General features: G+C 48.3%; 1 protein-coding gene across 1 annotated transcript; it reads left to right on the top strand.

The window, feature by feature from the left end:
* The first annotated feature begins 377 nt into the window (after positions 1-377).
* On the top strand, positions 378-14,222 carry KLHL11 (kelch like family member 11). The gene is made up of 2 exons (XM_069751782.1): positions 378-1,065; positions 10,254-14,222. The coding sequence occupies exons 1-2, from the start codon at positions 635-637 to the stop codon at positions 11,833-11,835; spliced, it is 2,013 nt and encodes a 670-aa protein (XP_069607883.1). The 5' UTR covers positions 378-634; the 3' UTR covers positions 11,836-14,222.
* Positions 14,223-14,658: the final 436 nt, after the last annotated feature.

Below are 14,658 nucleotides of genomic sequence, written 5' to 3'. Positions count from 1 at the left end.
GTTAGCAACTGCAGGGTGCTGATGGGGTCCAATCGAGTCTTTTGTTACCCATCTAGGCATCGCTATTGACAGCGCCATCATTGGTGCAGCAGTGTGTTAGAAATAAGTATATCTCGGCCGACCGGTGACAAGGCAGCGGCTGTCAGAGGCAGACTACACCCAAGTGCCCTAAATGGGCGGACTGGGGGTCATTAATAAGCAATATATTTTATCATCAAGCTGCCGGTGTCCCAGCGTGGGTTCTGTCACCATGGAAACCCTCCAGACTAATTTGGAGGCATACATGATGCAGTGTAGCCAATCAGATTGCCACTTCTAGTTACTAACTTGAAAGCTGGAACCTGATTGGCTGGGACTGAGCTGCCCCACCTCTTACCTGCACGTCTAGTACCTCTGTATACTATTGGTCTCCGGATCCATGGCGGCGGCTGCTGGGACCGTGCGGACACGCCTATAACCACCTGTAGACTCTACAAGTGCAGCAGTTTAGACAATTTAACTGAATGCACGTAAACGTGATGACGTATGTGCGCATTCCTCCTACACACGCCTGTGTGTTTAGATTGACAACTTGTGGTGACGTAGGCGATTGTCAGGCCGGATAAGCGGAGGCTTCTCCACCCTGGAGGCCGAGATGGCTGCGGCAATAGCCATGACGTCGCTGTCTCCGCAGCTGTCAGAGCAGGAGGATGCAGAGCAGCGGGATGGGGCCGGAGAAGACGGCGAGTCCGAGGTGTTCATGGCGGACACGCACTGCTCGGACCTGGCGTGGCGACAGAACGAGCAGAGGAAGCAGGGCCTGTTCTGTGACATGACTCTGGTCTTCGTCGGAGGAGGACGCGAATTCCACGCTCATCGCTCCGTGCTGGCGGCGGCCACAGACTACTTCGCCCCCCTGCTGTCCGGACACTTCCAGGAGTCACGCTCGGGCCGGGTGGACATGAAATGGAGCTCGGAGCCCGGGCCGGATCTGGAGACGGTGGAGGCCGTTATTCAGTACATGTACACGGGGCAGATCCGAGTGTGTACCGGCAACGTGCATGAGGTGCTGGAGCTGTCTGACAGGTGAGGGGGGGAAGGGAGCCGTCTGACAGGAGAGGGGGGGGAGGGAGCCGTCTGACAGGTGAGGGGGGGAAGGGAGCCGTCTGACAGGAGAGGGGGGGGGGAGGGAGCCGTCTGACAGGTGAGGGGGGAAGGGAGCCGTCTGACAGGTGAGGGGGGGGGGGGGGAGCCGTCTGACAGGTGAGGGGGGAAGGGAGCCGTCTGACAGGAGAGGGGGGGGGGAGGGAGCCGTCTGACAGGTGAGGGGGGGAAGGGAGCCGTCTGACAGGAGAGGGGGGGGGGAGGGAGCCGTCTGACAGGTGAGGGGGGAAGGGAGCCGTCTGACAGGTGAGGGGGGGAAGGGAGCCGTCTGACAGGAGAGGGGGGGGGGGAGGGAGCCGTCTGACAGGAGAGGGGGGGGGGAGGGAGCCGTCTGACAGGTGAGGGGGGGAAGGGAGCCGTCTGACAGGTGAGGGGGGGAAGGGAGCCGTCTGACAGGTGAGGGGGGAAGGGAGCCGTCTGACAGGTGAGGGGGGAAGGGAGCCGTCTGACAGGTGAGGAGGGGAAGGGAGCCGTCTGACAGGAGAGGGGGGGGGGAGGGAGCCGTCTGACAGGTGAGGGGGGGAAGGGAGCCGTCTGACAGGAGAGGGGGGGGGGAGGGAGCCGTCTGACAGGTGAGGGGGGAAGGGAGCCGTCTGACAGGTGAGGGGGGGAAGGGAGCCGTCTGACAGGAGAGGGGGGGGGGGAGGGAGCCGTCTGACAGGAGAGGGGGGGGGGAGGGAGCCGTCTGACAGGTGAGGGGGGGAAGGGAGCCGTCTGACAGGTGAGGGGGGGAAGGGAGCCGTCTGACAGGTGAGGGGGGAAGGGAGCCGTCTGACAGGTGAGGGGGGAAGGGAGCCGTCTGACAGGTGAGGGGGGGGGGGGAGGGAGCAGTCTGACAGGTGAGGGGGGAAGGGAGCCGTCTGACAGGTGAGGGGGGGGGGAGGGAGCCGTCTGACAGGTGAGGGGGGAAGGGAGCCGTCTGACAGGTGAGGGGGGGGGGAGGGAGCAGTCTGACAGGTGAGGGGGGAAGGGAGCCGTCTGACAGGTGAGGGGGGGGGGAGGGAGCAGTCTGACAGGTGAGGGGGGGGAAGGGAGCCGTCTGACAGGTGAGGGGGGAAGGGAGCCGTCTGACAGGTGAGGGGGGGGAAGGGAGCCGTCTGACAGGTGAGGGGGGAAGGGAGCCGTCTGCCAGGTGAGGGGGGAAGGGAGCCGTCTGCCAGGTGAGGGCGGGAAGGGAGCCGTCTGCCAGGTGAGGGGGGGAAGGGAGCCGTCTGCCAGGTGAGGGGGGGAAGGGAGCCGTCTGACAGGAGAGGGGGGGAAGGGAGCCGTCTGCCAGGTGAGGGGGGGAAGGGAGCCGTCTGCCAGGTGAGGGGGGGAAGGGAGCCGTCTGCCAGGTGAGGGGGGGAAGGGAGCCGTCTGCCAGGTGAGGGGGGGAAGGGAGCCGTCTGCCAGGTGAGGGGGGGAAGGGAGCCGTCTGCCAGGTGAGGGGGGGAAGGGAGCCGTCTGCCAGGTGAGGGGGGGAAGGGAGCCGTCTGACAGGTGAGGGGGGGAAGGGAGCCGTCTGACAGGTGAGGGGGGGGAAGGGAGCCGTCTGACAGGTGAGGGAGGGGAAGGGAGCCGTCTGACAGGAGAGGGGGGGAAGGGAGCCGTCTGACAGGTGAGAGGGGGGGAAGGGAGCCGTCTGCCAGGTGAGAGGGGGGGAAGGGAGCCGTCTGCCAGGTGAGAGGGGGGGAAGGGAGCCGTCTGCCAGGTGAGAGGGGGGGAAGGGAGCCGTCTGCCAGGTGAGAGGGGGGGAAGGGAGCCGTCTGACAGGTGAGGAGGGGAAGGGAGCCGTCTGACAGGTGAGGAGGGGAAGGGAGCCGTCTGACAGGAGAGGGGGGAAGGGAGCCGTCTGACAGGTGAGGAGGGGGGGAGGGAGCAGTCTGCCAGGTGAGGGGGGGGGGGGGAGGGAGCCGTCTGACAGGAGAGGGGGGGGAGGGAGCCGTCTGACAGGTGAGGAGGGGGGGAAGGGAGCCGTCTGACAGGTGAGCGGGGGAAGGGAGCCATCTGACAGGTGAAGGGGGGGAAGGGAGCCGTCTGACAGGTGAGGGGGGGGAGGGAGCCGTCTGACAGGTGAGTGGGGGGGGAAGGGAGCCGTCTGACAGGTGGGGGGGAAGGGAGCCGTCTGACGGGGTGGGAGGGGGAGCTGCCTGACAGGTGAGGAGGGGAAGGGAGCCGTCTGACAGGTGAGGAGGGGGGGAAGGAGCAGTCTGCCAGGTGAGGGGGGGAAGGGAGCCGTCTGACAGGTGAGGGGGGAGGGAGCCGTCTGACAGGTGAGGCGGGGGGGAGGGAGCCGTCTGACAGGTGAGGGGGGGGAGGGAGCCGTCTGACAGGTGAGAGGGGGGGGAAGGGAGCCGTCTGACAGGTGAGGGGGGGGGGGAGGGAGCCGTCTGACAGGAGAGGGGGGAAGGGAGCCGTCTGCCAGGTGAGGAGGGGGGGAGGGAGCAGTCTGCCAGGTGAGGGGGGGAAGGGAGCCGTCTGACAGGTGAGAGGGGGGGGAAGGGAGCCGTCTGACAGGTGAGAGGGGGGGAAGGGAGCCGTCTGACAGGTGAGAGGGGGGGGAAGGGAGCCGTCTGACAGGTGAGGGGGGGAGGGAGCCTTCTGACAGGTGAGAGGGGGGGGTAGGGAGCCGTCTGACGGGGTGGGAGGGGGAGCTGCCTGACAGGTGAGGTTCGCCATGGCAGCTGTCACCGGTCTCCGTGTCCAGTGCTGCCACAGTCCCAGCCATGGACAAATAGCCCCAAATGCTTTCTTGACTGAGTCGCTGGAATCGTCCCATCAGATTCTGTGCGTCCTGAATACAATTCTTTGAGATTCCAATTGCTTTGAGAAACCGGTTATGTTCAAAGTTCTCTCCAGACCCCATAGCAGATTGCACGGAGGAATGGGAAGGGGTGAAAAATAAGCCAATAGTCGCCTGTCCTGCCCCCCACCAGGTCCTCCCCTCTCTCCCTATGGTCAACGTTTGCTCTTTGTCTTTTCTGGCACCAGGAAGTACTTGGTAACGGGACGGGATGCCCATGTGACCTCTAGGCCTAGTGTGGAATTAGTGTGGAATACATATTAGTCCATTTACCAAATCTCAGAACACATTCAACATTGATCAACACCAAAAGGCCTCCCAAATTAAGACTGGCCACAGAATGCTTAGTTCAAAACAGATATTTTATTTATATAAAAAAAATAAACTCTTTCAAACATACACAGTCAAAGATGTAGAAATGCCTCCAATCTAAAGATAAATCTCGTGTAGCAACACAGATGCTTGTATAATAATATCTATATGGTAAGTGCAAAATGAACCTCAAGTGGCATATCCATAAGCACTACCATAAAACATTACATAAATAGTATTCCTGGTAAATGACCTGAAAGGAACCCCTGCTAAAGTGCTTAAGTGCATATACACAGCAGGCTATACAATGTCTCCCATGCGGCATGTATTAAATAAGCCTCAAATGGCGTTCCTATAGATATTACTATATTGTATAATATTCAAGACCTACATGTGTGGTCCCACGGAGGTAAATGACCGGATACATTTTGTGTTAGTGACTATAAGAGCCCGCAATGAATATATGCACTGAAGCACTTTGGTAGGAGTTTTCTGCTTAGGTCATTTAACCAGGATATTAACTGTGAATATTATAGTAATATCTATAGGAACACCATCTGAGGCTTATTTAATACATTCCGCATGGGAGACATTGTATAGCCTGCTGTGTATATGCACTTAAGCATATGGTAGTGCTTATGGATTTGCCACTTGAGGTTCATTTAGCACTTGCCATATAGATATTATATCTATATATTATTATACAAGCATCTGTGTTGCTACACGAGATTTATCTTTAGACTGGAGGCATCTCTACATCTTTGATTGTGTATGTTTGAACTAAGATTTAATTTTTTTGATATAAACAAAATGTTTTGAACTAAGCATTCTGTGGCCTGTCTATTAATTTGGGAGGCCTTTTTGGTGTTGACTAGTGTGGAATTGCCAAAGAAATGAGACCGACTGTGGGGAGTGAGGGAAGAACAGCACAGCGGAGTATTGGCTCCTTATTGTTATGACCCCTTCCTGTTCCTCCTCCTATAATAATATAGTGGTCTGGGACAGACCTAGTACAGGTGAGTGTGTGTGTGTGTATGTATATATACAGTCATGGCCAAAAGTATTGACACCCCTGCAATTCTGTCAGATAATACTCCGTTTCTTCCTGAAAATGATTGCAATCACAAGTTCTTTGGTATTATCTTCATTTAATTTGTCTTAAATGAAAAAACACAAAAGAGAATGAAGCAAAACATTGATCATTTCACACAAAACTCCAAAAATGGGCCAGACAAAAGTATTGGCACCCTCAGCCTAATACTTGGTTGCACAACCTTTAGCCAAAATAACTGCGGCCAACCGATTCCGGTAGCCATCAATGAGTTTCTTACAATGCTCTTCTGGAATTTTAGACCAATGCTCTTCTGGAATTTTAGACCATTCTTCTTTGGCAAACTGCTCCAGGTCCCTGATATTTGAAGGGTGCCTTCTCCAAACTGCCATTTTTAGATCTCTCCAAAGGTGTTCTATGGGATTCAGGTCTGGACTCATTGCTGGCCACCATAGAAGTCTCCAGTGCTTTCTCTCAAACTATTTTCTAGTGCTTTTTGAAGTGTGTTTTGGGTCATTGTTCTGCTGGAAGAGCCATGACCTCTGAGGGAGACCCAGCTTTCTCACACTGGGCCCTACATTATGCTGCAAAATTTGTTGGTAGTCTTCAGACTTCATAATGCCATGCACATGGTTAAGCAGTCCAGTGCCAGAGACAGCAAAGCAACCCCAAAACATCAGGGAACCTCCGCCATGTTTGACTGTAGGGACCGTGTTCTTTTCTTTGAATGCCTCTTTTTTTTTCTCCTGTAAACTCTATGTTGATGCCTTTGCCCAAAAAGCTCTACTTTTGTCTCATCTGACCAGAGAACATTCTTCCAAAACGTTTTAGGCTTTTTCAGGTAAGTTTTGGCAAACTCCAACCTGGATTTTTTGTCTCAGGTAAGAAGTGGGGTTTTCCTGGGTCTCCTACCATACAGTCCCTTTTCATTCAGATGCCGACGGATAGTACGGGTTGACAGCACCCTCGGACTGCAGGGCAGCTTGAACTTGTTTAGATGTTAGTCGAGGTTCTTTATCCAATATCCGCACAATCTTGCGTCGAAATCTCTTATCAATTTTTCTTTTCCGTCCACATCTAGGGAGGTTAGCCACAGTGCCATGGGCTTTAAACTTCTTGATGACACTGCGCACGGTAGACACAGGAACATTCAGGTCTTTGGAGATGGACTTGTAGCCTTGAGATTGCTCATGCTTCCTCACAATTTGGTTTCTCAAGTCCTCAGACAGTTCTTTGGTCTTCTTTCTTTTCTCCATGCTCAATGTGGTACACACAAGGACACAGGACAGAGGTTGATTCAACTTTAATCCATGTCAACTGGCTGCAAGTGTGATTTAGTTATTGCCAACACCTGTTAGGTGCCACAGGTAAGTTACAGGTGCTGTTAATTACACAAATTAGAGAAGCATCACATGATTTTTTGAACAGTGCCAATACTTTTGTCCACCCCCTTTTTTATGTTTGGTGTGGAATTATATCCAATTTGGCTTTAGGACAATTCTTTTTGTGTTTTTTCATTTAAGACAAATTAAATGAAGATAATACCAAATAATTTGTGTTTGCAATCATTTTCAGGAAGAAACTGAGTATTATCTGACAGCATTGCAGGGATGTCAATACTTTTGGCCATGACTGTATGTGTATGTATATATATGTGTGTGTGTGTGTGTGTGTATACCGACCCGAGTATAAGCCGACCCCCCCCTAATTTTGCCACAAAAAACTTATTGACTCGAGTATAAGCCTGGGGTGGAAAATGCAGCAGCTACCGGTGAATTTAAAAAATAAAAATAGATGCTCCATACCGTTCATTATTGCCCCATAGCTGTGCCATATAGTGCTCTGTACCGTTCTTTCTTGCCCCATAGCTGTGCCATATAATGCTCTGCACCGTTCATTTTTGCCCCATAGATGCTCCATATAAATCTGTGCCGCTGCTGCTGCAATAATGATGATAAAAAAAAAAAAAAAAAAAGCCATACTCACCTCTCTTGATTGCAGCTCCCGGCGTCTCGTTCCGGCGTCTCTGCACTGACTGATCAAGCAGAGGGCGCCGCGCACACTATATGCGTCATCGCGCCCTCTGACCTGCACAGTCAGAGCGCAGAGACGCCGGGAAGATGGAGCCGCGGCTGGAACGGGGACAGGTGAATATAATACTCACCTAGTCCTGACGCTGCCCCTGCCTGTCACACTGTCCCCGGGTGACGCAGCTCTTCCTGTCAGCGGTCACTGGCACCGCTCAGAGAAATGAATATGCGGCTCCACCCCTATGGGAGTGGAGTCCATAGTCATGAGTTTAATGAGCGGTCCCACGTGACCGCTGAAGAGGGGAAGAGCTGCAGCACCCGGAGACCGTGGGACGGGCAGGGGGAACGTCAGGAGCGCCGGGATTAGGTGAGTATGCCTCAGACCCCTCCCCCCCCCCCCCCCCTCACCCGCCGACCCTGCCACCCACCGTGACTCGAGTATAAGCCGAGAGGGGCACTTTCAGCCCAAAAATCTCGGCTTATACTCGAGTATATACGGTATATGTGTATATATGTGTATGTATGTGTATGTATGTGTATGTATATTGTAACCAACCCACATTTGAAGTAAGTTTGGGGAGTCAATGTAACAGAAAATACCCAAAAGTGACACCATTCTAAAAACTGCGTCCCTCAAGGTTGCCAAAACCACAATCAAGAAGCTTATTTACCTTGCAGGTACTTCAAGAGAACGAAAGCAATGTGGAAGGAAAAAATGAATTTTTTTACTTTTTTCAAACAAAAATTTACTTTGGAACAGATTTTTTTTTTTCACAAGAGTATCCGGAGAAAGTGGACCACAAAATTTGTTGTGCAAATTCTCCTGAGTACGCTGATACCCCGTATGTGGGGAAAAGCCACTGTTTGGGTGCATGGCAGGGCTCAGGAGGGAGGAAGCATCGTTTTGACTTTTTGATCGCAAAATCGGCAGGATTCAATTTTGGCGCCATGTTGCATTTGGAGACCCCCTGATGTATCTAAACAGTGGAAACCCCCCAATTCTAACTCCAACCTTAACCCCAAAATACCCCTAAACCTAATACCAACCTTAACCATAACCCCAACACACCCCTAATCCCAACCCTAACCCCAACACACCCCTAACACTCACTTTAGCCCAACTCTAACAGTAATTGAAAAATGGAAATATATATTTTTTTATTTCATTATTTTTCCCTAACTAAGGGGGTGATAAAAGGTGGTTTGATTTACTATTTTTTTTTTTATATTTTTTTCACTGTGATAGACCCTATCACAGTGATCAAAATAAACCAATAGGAAAAATTTCCTGTTGGTTTCGGCCAGCAGATCCAGGCGGGCGCACTGTGCATGCACCCGCCATTTTCTCCTAGAATAAGACGTCAGCGGCCTGGGGGATTTCACAGGGGCAAGCAGGCACACCACAGGTACCTGGGGGGGGGGGGGGGGTGTTGGTCGGGGGACCCTATTTCTCTCCCCTCTGATGTGCGATCACCTCAGAGGAGAGAGAAATTAAATGGAAAATCAGACTTTTTTTTTTTTTTTTGCGGTCGCCGATATATCGTTAATAACTGTCATTTAAGGTGCTGTCATTTTAAATTCTCAGAAAAGTGATTTAAAGGCCAGCTACAACTAAAGTCATAAAGTGCCACTTTAAGAACTAGAAGCCAGTAATATTATAATATGCAAATGACTTCTATAAGATGCCAATGCACCTTCTGAGGTTTTCCTCTGCGAAACTGCTTGAGGAAAAAAAATGGCAATCTTTTTTCCCGAAACGGCTTTGCGCTGGTGCTTTGTGTTTTTGCCGCAGATGGCGGCTTTTTAAAAAAAATTTTTTTTTCTTCTTATGTAGTTTATAACTTGTGGGAAGCCTCCCGATGAATAAAAATGCTACTTCTAACCACTTCACGATTTCCGAACCCTCAAACGACTAAAAGAAGTAGTGAAAATTTCACAGCTATGTCTTTTTAACATTACTATACACTATTCGCTTTTGGCTGTGCTTTTTAAGGCGCAATCTGCCTGACGATGTTGTATGCCAGTACCCACATGGCGTTATATAGATATAGAATATATTTTTTTTGTCCAGGAACAGCACTTTGAACTGACTTTGGATTTTTGTAATTTTATTTACTTTGTGTATTGATTTCACATATTGTGGAACACTTCAACATTTAAAAATATTTTTTGTGGATTCTCCCTGTAACTGATTCTGGCATATTATCCCCAGTTACAGGGCAAATTCAACCTGCTAATTGCACTCCTGAACTGATCTAAGTCTAAGGGCTTGTTTCCACTTGCGAGATATACGTCCGAGTCTCGCATGTGGAAACGAAGCTCTGTCGCCGGCACTCCAGAGCGGAGCGTGCGGCCGCATAGGAACACATGCAGCCGCACGCTCCGCTCTGGAGTGCCGGCGACAGAGCTTCGTTTCAACATGCGAGACTCAGACGTATATCTCGCAAGTGGAAACAAGCCCTAAGACCTAGCAGGTCGTGTTTCCTCTTTGCACCTACAGATCACATGATCCCTGGGTCTGGAGGAGGAAGTGGTTTCTCTTCTTCCTATACTGTATACACAGCGCTCATTCAGTGGTGCGTATACAGCGATCAGGAATGCAGAGTATGTAATAAAACATCTAACTTCTCTATTGGGAGTCTGGCTGTGTTTGTTATCATGCCGCCGTAGGAGCAGAGAGTTAGCTATCTGCAGCTACTTACTCTGCAGTGTTATTGTAAAATGTCTTGCAGAGTTATTTGCAGACCAACCTGACATTTTATGGTGTCAGGAAGACTGCAGGCAGCTAATAAGGAAGAATAACCGGATCGGTACAAGAGAGTATTTATTAAAATAGACTTTTCGTTAGGGCTCACAGCCTCTTCAATATATTTCACCAGTGTAATCTAACTTCTTTTTTTTCCTTTTCTCTTTTTCTCACGTCATAATCGTTTAGACTTTTGCTGCTTCGATTGAAGGAGTTCTGTGGAGAATTTCTGAAGAAAAAGCTCAATCTATCGAACTGTGTCGCTATTCACAGTTTGGCTCATATGTACACACTGAACCAGCTAGCTTTGAAGTCAGCTGACATGATTCGTAGAAATTTTTACAAAGTAATCGAGGATGATGAATTTTATACACTTCCATTCCATCTTGTTAGAGACTGGCTCTCCGATCCCGAGATTACGGTAGATTCTGAAGAGGTTCTCTTTGAGGCAATTCTAAAATGGATTCAGAAAAACGCTGATGAGAGGGAGAAGTATTTTGAGGAATTGTTTAAGCTCCTTCGACTCTCTCAAATGAAACCCACTTATCTTACCAGACATGTGAAAGCTGATCGGCTGGTTGCTGCAAATGATGCCTGCTTGCAGTTGGTTGCTGAAGCTGTTGAGGGCCATGCTTTGCGATCAGAAAACATACAAACTGGAAACCTGCAGTCATTGGCCACCCACATGACGTCGTTGCCACGCTTTGGCCAGAATATGGATGTAATTATGGTCATTGGAGGCGTTTCGGAAGGAGGAGACTACTTAAGTGAATGTGTTGGCTATTTTATTCATGAAGATCGATGGGTGAACTTGCCTCATATTCACAATCATCTCGATGGACATGCAGTAATGGCTACAGATGCTCATGTATATGTGGCTGGCTCCATGGAGCCTGGGTTTGCTAAAACTGTTGAGCGATACAATCCAAACCGAAATGTTTGGGAACAAGTATGCAACTTGATCACTCGAAAACATTCCTTTGGCCTTATGTCTGTGAAGGGCAACCTGTATAGTATTGGGGGTCATGGCAACTTTAGCCCTGGCTTCAAAGATGTCACTGTCTATGACCCTGAGCAAGATAAATGGCAGATCTTAGAATCTGCACCCAAAATTTTGCGTGATGTGAAAGCTGTTAGTGTAGAAGATCGTTACGTTTACATAACTGCTCGCACACCGGTTGACAGTGATAATGAAGATGGCCTTAGAACAATTAACTGCCGATATGACATAGAAAGTAGTCGATGGCAGGATATTGAGTCTTTGCCACTTCTGGACAATTACTGTGCATTCCAGATGTCGGTTGCATGCACCAATTTCTATAATACTGCCTCATGCTGTCCTAAGAGCTACTCTATGACTGTGGATGAGGCTCAAAGTAAAATTTCTAGGCAAGTCTCAAATGAAATTCTTGAGAGCTTGCCACCAGAAGTTTTAGGCATAGAAGGGGCAGCTATCTGCTACTATAAGGATGATGTTTTTATTATTGGGGGTTGGAAAAACAGTGATGACATAGACAAACAATACAGGAAAGAGGCGTACCGCTATTGTGCTGAACGCAAACGCTGGCTGTTGCTCCCGCCCATGCCTCAGCCGCGGTGCCGCGCTACAGCCTGTCACGTGAGAATCCCATTTAGATACCTGCATGGGACACAGAAATACCCCATGCCCCCTAACTTGATGTGGCAGAAAGATAGAATTAGACAAATGCAAGAATTGCATCGACACACTATGAATTTAAGGCGCACTCCTCGATCCCAGATTGAATGCTAAATCCAGATTCTCCAATACTTTTCCAGTATCTTTTTAGATGCATTTTGCACATGAATGAGTTTTTCTTTTTTAACTTTGTATAGTAAGTTTCAATGCTTAACATGTTTACGTAGTTCATTAATAAGTGTGAACGCCATATTTAGGCTCTGATTTTGTGAGGATAATAGTGCAGCATGCAGCTGTATTCCTCCTCCTAAAAATGAGAACCTGCCGATAGTAATTGGGGTCAGGTGATGGTGACTGTTGTATGAAAGATCCAACTCTGCATGAATTTCCTCTTCCTATGATGGTACAAGACAGCAAAATTGTCAGTGCTGATGTCAACTGAGCCTTAGCATGTCGGCGTTCACACTTCAATATGTGTATATTCATTGACACAAGATGTTGTGTATAAAACGTACTTCTAGTCTTACCTTCCGGAACAGATGAGCTATGTATATAAAACATTCCACTTAGAAACTTGAGGTTGTTAATTTTGTTTAGTTTTTATTGACAGCAGGTAATTTGATAACTAGAAATAAAATTATAAATGTAATCGCAGGTTGGATTTCCTGAAAATTTAGTGTTGCCTTAGGACTATAAACATGCTTGGTAATGGCCTGTAGTTGGTGGTTTTGCAAAATGATGGCAGCCAAAACAGGTTAGATTTGATATTTGTTAAACATGTATACTGTACCTTTCAAAAGCATTCCTTTTTACTTTGCAACTTTATTTTAAATGCTTCATTTACATTCCTAGAATTGTTTTTATTTCCCTTCTATTTAGAGAACTCAGAAGTTTGTGTAGGAAAAACTTCTGTTTAATCAAAAGGCTTGTAGATGCCTAAATTAATAAATGGAGCAGTTACTCATCCTTCCTGGCTCCATCGTTGCCTCTGGGCTGCTGCTCTGATCCTTGGTAATGGGCTGCAGTGGTCATGACACCACGTGACCACCACCACTGCAGCCAATCACTGGGCTCAGCAACTTTGCTGATGTAGATGGCATGGCATGTAGATGTTGAAGGCTACAGCGGTAATGTTCCTAAGCCCAGAAAAACTGTTGAGGCAGTGCTGGGTCCAGGAGTGTGAGTGACCGTTCTGTTTATAACTTTATGTACCAACAAGCCATTTGGTTAACTAGAAGTTTATCCTGGACAGTCATTATAATAACACCCCTTGCTTATTCTCATTTATGCTGCACATCCACATGGATGAAATAGTTTGTACATTTCTGAATATTCTTTCGTCTCCTATATTTTCATTCATTCATTTTTGTAATGCAGTAGGAATGTTTGTCATAAGTGTTTTTAATTGAAAACAACTCTTGTAAGGTTCTAAACCTGGAGTGTTATATACTGTCTGACTTTAGCTTTTATAAAAATATATCTGATGATCTTTTAAAGGGGTATGCCCATTAACAAAGTTAATTTTAAAGTTGATTTTAATCAATACATCTTGGAATGATAATTTCCACAATTGGATATGTTTAAAAAAAAAAATTCCCTTGTTGAACTAATTTTATACATGTGCAGGGGAGGAAGGAAAAGAGAGTATACAGTATGCTATCACAGCTGTTTGTTGTGTGTTTTTTTTTTTTTTTTTTTGCGAGATAAAGCATTTTCCTGTCTGGTGTGTGTTTTTCTTTCTTTTTTTTTTCCCGCCCCAGGCCAGGAGATGTGGTATGATCAGACCATGTTCCCGTATGGTCAGACACAGCCATTACACAGTACACAGCAGGGGCACATTTATTAGGGTATGTCCCACGGTCAGGAATCAGCAGCGCTTTGGACACAGCACATGTCCGCTACATCCAAAGCACTGCCGGCTTTTGAACGCAGGTGAATCTGCATGTGATCACTGAACTGTGCGGAATCGCCATGTACGGGTGAAATTTATCTTGTGGAGACTCGCATCTCTGCAAGATAAATTGACATGATGCAGTCTAGAAAGACCCGCCACATGTCCGTCTCCGCGGGGAATCCGCAGGCATCGGTGCATGCATAGTGGAGATATGATTTCTTGAAATCCCATCCACTATGCTACAACATCTGGACGCTGTGGCTGTATGCATTGTCCAACCCGCAGCTTTTACTGACCGTGGGAACATACCCTAAGAGTATCTCATGACAGGAACTTTTTTTATTTATTTTATTTATTTTTTTAACACCTCCAATTGTGGAACTTATTATTATTCCAAGATCTATTGATTAAAATTTTTATACTTTGTTTGTGGGAAAACGCCTTTAATCTAATTTGGAAAGGATATCAATTTTTTATTTTTTTTGACCAAAATAAATTTCCTTTTTGTCTTCCTGTAATTTCTGTATTTTGCTGATTAATGTAATCACCCTTCCATTTGCAGATGTCCCAATATTGCATATTTAAAATATATGTAGAGTATATTGGATGTAGTGATTACTGTATATTCTGTAGGAACAATGTTTCTAACCTTGATGGTCATCTTTTTTAACCCCTTCCCGACCTTTGACGCATACGCTGCGTCATGAAAGTCGGTGCCATTCCGACCCATGACGCAGCATATGCGTCGTGGAAAGATCGCGTCCCTGCAGGCCGGGTGAAAGGGTTAACTCCCATTTCACCCGATCTGCAGGGACAGGGGGAGTGGTAGTTTAGCCCAGGGGGGGGTGGCTTCACCCCCTCGTGGCTACGATCGCTCTGATTGGCTGTTGAAAGTGAAACTGCCAATCAGAGCGATTTGTAATATTTCACCTAAAAAACTGGTGAAATATTACAATCCAGCCATGGCCGATGCTGCAATATCATCGGCCATGGCTGGAAACACTTATGTGCACCCACCCCACCCCTCCGATCGCCCCCCCAGC

This window comes from Ranitomeya imitator, chromosome 2, assembly GCF_032444005.1.
Source record: "Ranitomeya imitator isolate aRanImi1 chromosome 2, aRanImi1.pri, whole genome shotgun sequence".
In the NCBI taxonomy this organism is placed as follows: Eukaryota; Metazoa; Chordata; class Amphibia; order Anura; family Dendrobatidae; genus Ranitomeya; species Ranitomeya imitator.
Note: the sequence above shows the minus strand (reverse complement) of the source record. Positions and strands in the feature narration are given on the sequence as shown.

What these genes read in the sequence shown, in the direction of transcription:
- KLHL11 (XM_069751782.1), top strand. Translation starts at nt 635, where the DNA reads ATGGCTGCGGCAATAGCCATGACGTCGCTGTCTCCGCAGCTGTCAGAG. An exon ending in GTGCTGGAGCTGTCTGACAG is followed by an intron (nt 1,066 to 10,253) that starts GTGAGGGGGGGA and finishes ATAATCGTTTAG; the next exon opens with ACTTTTGCTGCTTCGATTGA.